The sequence below is a fragment of the Lolium perenne genome, chromosome 7 (assembly GCF_019359855.2).
Source record: "Lolium perenne isolate Kyuss_39 chromosome 7, Kyuss_2.0, whole genome shotgun sequence".
In the NCBI taxonomy this organism is placed as follows: domain Eukaryota; kingdom Viridiplantae; phylum Streptophyta; class Magnoliopsida; order Poales; family Poaceae; genus Lolium; species Lolium perenne.
This window is the reverse complement of record NC_067250.2, coordinates 329,558,568-329,565,221: the sequence shown is the minus strand read 5'-3', so window position 1 is coordinate 329,565,221 and position 6,654 is coordinate 329,558,568. Positions and strand designations below refer to the sequence as shown.

The 6,654-nt window shown below is 50.0% G+C and overlaps 2 protein-coding genes across 2 annotated transcripts; both read right to left on the bottom strand.

Moving 5' to 3' along the window:
- Window positions 1–3,079: 3,079 nt before the first annotated feature.
- On the bottom strand, window positions 3,080–4,655 carry LOC127312207 (uncharacterized). The gene is made up of 6 exons (XM_071824460.1): window positions 4,614–4,655; window positions 4,340–4,532; window positions 4,047–4,247; window positions 3,789–3,962; window positions 3,356–3,706; window positions 3,080–3,271 (listed from the first exon to the last, which is right to left on the bottom strand). The coding sequence occupies exons 2-6, from the start codon at window positions 4,490–4,492 to the stop codon at window positions 3,080–3,082; spliced, it is 1,071 nt and encodes a 356-aa protein (XP_071680561.1). The 5' UTR covers window positions 4,493–4,532; window positions 4,614–4,655.
- Window positions 4,656–5,009: 354 nt separating this feature from the next.
- Window positions 5,010–5,843, bottom strand: LOC127313128 (uncharacterized). Its single transcript, XM_051343673.2, has 2 exons — window positions 5,368–5,843; window positions 5,010–5,173 (listed from the first exon to the last, which is right to left on the bottom strand). Exons 1-2 carry the CDS (start codon window positions 5,697–5,699, stop codon window positions 5,170–5,172), a joined length of 336 nt encoding a protein of 111 aa, XP_051199633.1. The 5' UTR covers window positions 5,700–5,843; the 3' UTR covers window positions 5,010–5,169.
- Window positions 5,844–6,654: the final 811 nt, after the last annotated feature.

Sequence of the window (6,654 nt, the reverse complement as noted above, 5' to 3'; positions counted from 1 at the left end):
TGTTGGTGAACTGTTTTCAAGCCCTCTGGAGGATATCAGCCATGTCCCCCCACGTCGCAAGGGGTTTACTTTTCAAGTCCATGACTTCTACTACTCCGGCGTCAGGTTCAATGACTAGCAGGATATAGTGAAACCTGCGGATATGCATATGCATAACTCATCAATTATACTTAACACATGGAGTAAGCGAAAAATATTTAATGTGTGAAGACAGTAACACTCACGCGAAGTTGTAAGGAAATAGTATTTCCCTTTTGTATGAGTGTTTCCTTAAGGCATATACCAAGTTATCCTCCGTGTCCTTGGGAAAGCGGTTGACAGAATACTCATTCACGGTATATGGATCAACGAACCCAATGTCATAGATTTGCCCAAGTCGGCATTCGCGGATCTTCATTCTGCATAATACAGTGAGTATAGTTATATGCATGCAATGGACGAGCCGCGGTAGAGACTTAATTACATAAATAATACTTACAGACAATAGGCACTCAGCAGAGATTTGTCGAGGGCGTCTTGATTGAATAACTTAAATAATTCAGAAAATTCGATGTTTATCACGTCATTTCGCCCGTAGTGCTCATCTTTGATTGCTATCATTATCCAGTTCTGACCGTCCTCACATGCATCCAAGTACCACTTATGCAGTCTTCGCAGTTGTGTTGATAGATAAGGCAACTCCTCAGCTCTGACAAGAGGTTGCCCGTACTTGTACTGGTATGCTGTTTGGACATCATCCATGTTCATGAATTCGATGCGGCTTAAGTACTCAGGAATACTCATATCGGCCGCATCTGCCTCATCTTTGTATAGTGCTACCAGCGTCGGATCAAGGCACTGTAGGATATCAGGATACACTTGGAGCGGGGGGCACGAGTTTTTCTGGGTTCCAAGCTGGGGAACTAGTTTCCCTTCTACCTTACTTTTTTCCCACCGCTCTTTTGCTACCATAGTTGACTTGCGAATAGAGCGGTCATAGTTCGATGAAAGCTTTGGCTTAGGTTGATGAAGGTACTTCAGCATTTTCAACTTTTTTTCCTTAGATATAGGCGTCTCGGGCTCAGGCTGGGGCTTTTTCTTGCCAAACTTTGATTTCATGTACTGTTCCTTTGCGATCTTGTCATTTTCCTCTTCTGTATAGTCGTAAGGTCTCTTGGGAGGAACCTTAGGTACTCTTGGGAGGGGCTCTTGTCGGCGTTTCGGTGATCGGTTACGACTCATTGCCGGAGCGCTCCGCTTTTTGCTCTTAGACTTAGTGGTGGGCTGCGGCGGCGGAGAAGGCTCACGCGGCGGCGGAGAAGGGTGGCGCGATGGAGACGGCTTACGCACTGGAGACGGCTGCATCGGTGGAGAATGCTGGCTCAGTGGAAACCTTGTTGGCGCCGTTTAACCTGGAATCACAATGAATTCCTTTCGCCATAGAACTGTACTGTATAGGATAGAGATAGGGTTTGTTGCATAGAGAAACGAAAAACGATCCGCACGTCCACGCTTCACGATAACATAAAGTAAGACATTTACGGATGGTCTCGGCCTATGCCGGAGGGTTAGCATGAGACGGGCGACGATTGAAAGGAATGGGACGGGACGGCCGCCGTGGTCGCTGGGTGTAGATGGGCGGGGGGCCGGCGCGGTAGCATGGGACGGCCGGCGAGCGGGCGCGTGGGAGACAGCTTCCGGGCGGGCGCGGGGTAGCAGGGCCGCTTCGCCGGAAGGAGAAGAGTCCGTGGCGGCGGCATGCTTCGCCGGTAGAGGGCGGCACCCAAAAAAAGCTTCCGCGCAACGTGCGGGATCTGAGATGTGCGGGGCAGTTAGCAGCTCTGTTTTGGGACACTGATTTGCTTTAGCGGAGGGATGCTTGGAGCGGACAATTTTTACCGCTAAACACGGGAGTGATGTGCACGGTCGGATACGTACCACTACAGGAACCAGCCAAGGGGCCGACGGCCGGCAGCCGTCGGCACAGGATCAACTGCCGTCGGCCCAAGCCTGTGCCGACGGCTGCCGTCGGCACAACGCCTTCGGCGCAATATTGCCTCGGCACAGACCCTGTTGCCGTCGGCACAGCCTTTGCCGTCGGCACAGTAGCCGTCGGCACAGTCCTCGTGGGGCCCACGGAGCGGCTAACGGCCGTTATGCCAGGAAGGGTGCTGTGCCGACGGCCAAGCCGTCGGCCCAGAAGCTGTGCTCGGACGGCCAGTGACTGCCACGCGTCCACGCCCCTGTTGCTGTGCCGACGGCCAAGCCGTCGGCCCAGATCCATCGGCCCAGACGCGTCGCCGCCCGCTCCGCCCGGCTGCTGGGCACCACCTTCCTGTGCCGACGGCATAGCCGTCGGCACAGCCCCTGCCATTTGGCATGTCCAGGGGGCTGTGCCGACGGCTATGCCGTCGGCACAGACTATGCCATTTGGTTTTCCGCGTTATTTTCTGGCACAACACAGCAAGCACAGCAAAAATAGCAGTAATTTACATGTTGCACAGCACATAATCATCATCGTCATCATATCAAATGTAGCAACAACATCATCGTCATACAAATATGTAGCACATCACATCAACACATATAACACACACGATCATCATACATCGTCGACACATGGCACACACGATCGACGCACACCCGCTAGACACCTAGCTAAGGGAAACTAAGATCATGGGAACCAACCAAGTTCCGTACTCGTCCATTCATGCGTCCGGCTTTTGTCGAGGTGGACCGAGGTAGAACCATGGCCTGAACCATCGTCAGCAGGAGAAAACCCTGAAGCACTGGGAGAATGGCGGCCGGGGTGCATCGGTGTGCCCTCGCGCGACGAACCAGGAGAGGGTCGGTTCCGCGAACTTCCCGTGCCCTACATGTTTGACAAGAGTTAGCATCTTAGACATGCGAAAGGAAAGCGGTGAAAGCATCTTAGACAATGGTTAGGCACAGGACTTACCGGAGTCCGTGCGTAGTATGTGGCCGCGAAAGCTTTCCTCGATGGGCACACTGGAGTCAGCCCCGGCCTAGCTGGCTCCTCTTCCGGAAGTGCGATCCTCTCTCCAGTCAAGAAGAACGTCCTGAGCGCCTGCAAGATAGTTTAGATGTCAAGCGCTATAGATATAAAAAAAGGGGAGGTGGGACTTGTCATGTCTTTGAACCATAAAAGATTGGAACTTACACGACTCGTCACCTCCTGGTACTCTTCCCAAGCCGCTCTCTTGAGGTCCCACTCTGCTACAACCGTCAAATACTTCTCATAAGCGGCCGCGTAGGCGGCCTCAAAGTTAGCCTACAATTTCCAAGAAAAGGAGTCATGTCAATTTAGCCATTCAGGAATGAATGTTGGAAAGAAGATGGAAATGAGAAAACTTACATCCGTACGACGTTGTCGAGGAGGCGCGATCGGTGGGTCGCCGGTGGTGAGGGTAGACCTGATCTGCGTGAGGGTCCTCTGCGGCTTGATCACCCCACTAAGAAGCTTCGTGCGGCCATGCTCCGCGCCGCTCCCCGCCACCATAATCGCGGTCAAGTCGGTCTCCTGCTCAATAGGATCATCCACCTCCGGATGAAGACCCTTGAACACCGAGCAGTACTTCTCCAACTCCTCTTCGGCATAGCCGAAGTACTCGGGCAGCGAGGGCTGAGGCTGGCTCAGATCGGGCTGCTTCAGCTTCATCTTCTGCCACCCTCCCACCTCGGTGAGAGGCTCCCCGAGTTCCGCCTCCTGCACAGCAAGAGAAATGTTATGTGTATCAAGTAGTAATATGAGGGGAAATAAATGCAAGCTGTTCCATGTATATATGTACCTTGTGCTTCCTGTAGCGCTCAGTGCTGCGGCTTCCCGCACTGTGTGTTCCTCCGGTGCCCCGGTTTGCCTTGTTGCGCGCGCTCTTGGCGTTGAAGTCGGCGTCTTCGCCAACCCACCTCGCTACCAAGGCCTCAAATGCGTCTTCCTTATTCTCGCACCATAGGGGCATAACCTGAAAAACCAAAACTCATTTGAAGAACACATAATGCAATCCCAACTATGCAGCAACATAGAGTCTCATTGAATATTTACTTACCTTCAAGTAATCTTCCTTCGTCAGCTGAGTATCGTCCCTGATATTGTCAGCTTTCTTGACCCTCGTGCCCTGCTCAGCCTTGAAGTGCCCGATGCAGGTATGCTTCTGATTGTACCACTGTTGCCTTGTCAACCTCTGACAAGCCCTAGTCAGTACCGCCTTCCCTTGCTCAACCATATCATCAGGCACCTTATAATGGGTCTGCAATCATGCATAAGAATAATTGTGAGAGAGACATGAGTTAGCATAGTGTGGTCATCAACTATGAAGTAAACTCGAGAAGCATGCTTTACCCAAAACTTCGTGTACACGGCGTCAGAAGCTTTCCCAAAGCCCGGGCAAGGAGCTGCCTCATAGTCCGCCCAAGTCTCGGCTAGCTTCTTCTCGCCGCCGGGGACCGGAGTGTAAAAGCCCGGCCAATACTGCCTAATAAGAGCTCCAATCATGCTCGACGGCTGGCGAACCCCCTTGTCATATGTCCAATTGCTGCACAATAATCAAAACATTAGTATGCCAATCAGTTATGCACAATAATGAAAATATTAGTACATATCAAAATGAATCTACATGTTCAAAATTAAACTTACTCTTTGTCGTTCGGGATGATGAGGGCTTTCGCCTCCTGGCTAGTAGGCTCCCTCCTCTCATCAGGGACTTGCGCTTCACCACGAATGCGCAACTTCTTCGGCGCCATCTCCCTCTCCGCCTCCTCGTCCTGCCCCTCCACCTCCATCTCCACCTCCATCTCCACCTCCATCTCCCCCTCAGTAGACTGTGTGTGAGCGGACTGGGAAGCCATGTCGCCAGAAGCAGAGGGTATGTCACCAAGGAAAGGTCCACCTCCACCTCGTCCTCGTCCTCCACCTCCACCTCGTCCTCGTCCTCCACCTCGTCCTCCACCTCCACCTCGTCCTCCACCTCCACCACGTCCTCCAGCTCCACCTCGTCCTCCACCTCCACCTCCACCTACACCTCCACCTCCAACTCCACCCGTGTCATCGTCCGCGTAACGCGAGCTGGCACGCGTTGGTCTTCCACTTCTAGTGGTCCCGGTGAACTTCTGTTGGCTCATGCTCTTCAGAATGGAGTTCATGGATTCCTTGCTTCCGCTCATATTGATCAATCACCTGCATTGACAAAGAGTAAACAAGTAAGCATTCATGCCTTAATAAAATGTAGACACTAAGCAAAAAAAAAACATATGGCGAAGCATGTTGAAAAATAGATACTAAGTATAAGAAGCATATTGAAAAATAAATACTAAGTATAAGAAGCATATTGAAAAATAGATACTAAGCATAAAGACATAAAGGACCCTCACCTCGAATCATCACTATCATAATGAGGCATTGGGTTCTCATAACGAGGCATTGGGTTCTCATTTTCACTATCACTATCAGTATCATGTGAGTAATGAGGTTGGGTGGGAATGTCCGGTGGAGGCTCATCATTGAAGCCATTGCCCTCATGTAACTTGGTGAGCATTTGTATGTCCTTTAGGTCCACCACTGTTTCACCATGAAGATGTGCCTCGTTCTCGAGGTCCTCAAGACCAATTTCTATTTCGAAATCCCCAAAGTTCTCTTGCTCTTGATAAAAAATTCCCTCGTATGTTACAGGGTCAATGTTGTTGTAATCCTCGTCGGAGGGCATGGGTAGCTTACCATGTGGTGATACCTTGAACACGACTTCCCAGCCTTTGAGGTACTCCTTTTGACATGGGTAGGGCAAATAATAAACTTGCTTGGCTTGGTGAGCCACAACAAAGACATCGGCTCCGCTATAGCAGGTTGAAGGCCTAACTTCAACTAACCCAATGGAAGGAGTGCTTCTCTGTCCAACTTGTGGGTCAAACCAGTGGCATTTGAACACAACGAGATTGAGTTGTATGTTTGTCCTATTGAATGTCAGCTCGTATACATTCTCTAACCTTCCGTAGTATTCTATGTCATCGGATCCTTTGGTGAAGACCCCAGTATTTAAAGTTTTTGGGTTAGGCCGATTCTTCTGGTGATACTCTGTATGGAAGCGATACCCATTCACATCGTACTTCTCATACATTGAGATTCTACGGTTACAACCCTGGGAAACACATCTCAGCTCATCCGTCATCTCAACGTTGGGATCACCTCCCTACAAATTCAGTTCAAATTGTTTCTTTGCATTAGTTACGTGTAATAAGAGGGACAAGTCACAGATTGCAAAAGTATTGGCTAAAAGGGACTTGTTAGAAATTACTTTTTCGTAGAACCAATCCAGGAATTTTTTCTTTCCGGGACGACTCTCTTTCAAAAGAATCTCCATCTCCGCATCAGAGGGATCCGTCGATCTCGTCCAATATTCATCCTTGTATTGGCTAAAAGGGAGAAAATACGTATTAGACCAAAATCGAGTTACTAATTGGAAAGTAATTTGTTCACAATTTTACCTTATGAATTTGAGCACTTCTTGCATGTTCGTAACCACATAAAACATTATGCAATCTTTCTCTTCCTTTGTCAAGATGCCCTTTTTAGAGGCACCAGCCTTGCCACCGTGACATTTGAAGAGGAGGAGCTTGGGGTCATGCTTGGGCTCGTCGATGTTGTACCGAGATATCGGGTTATGC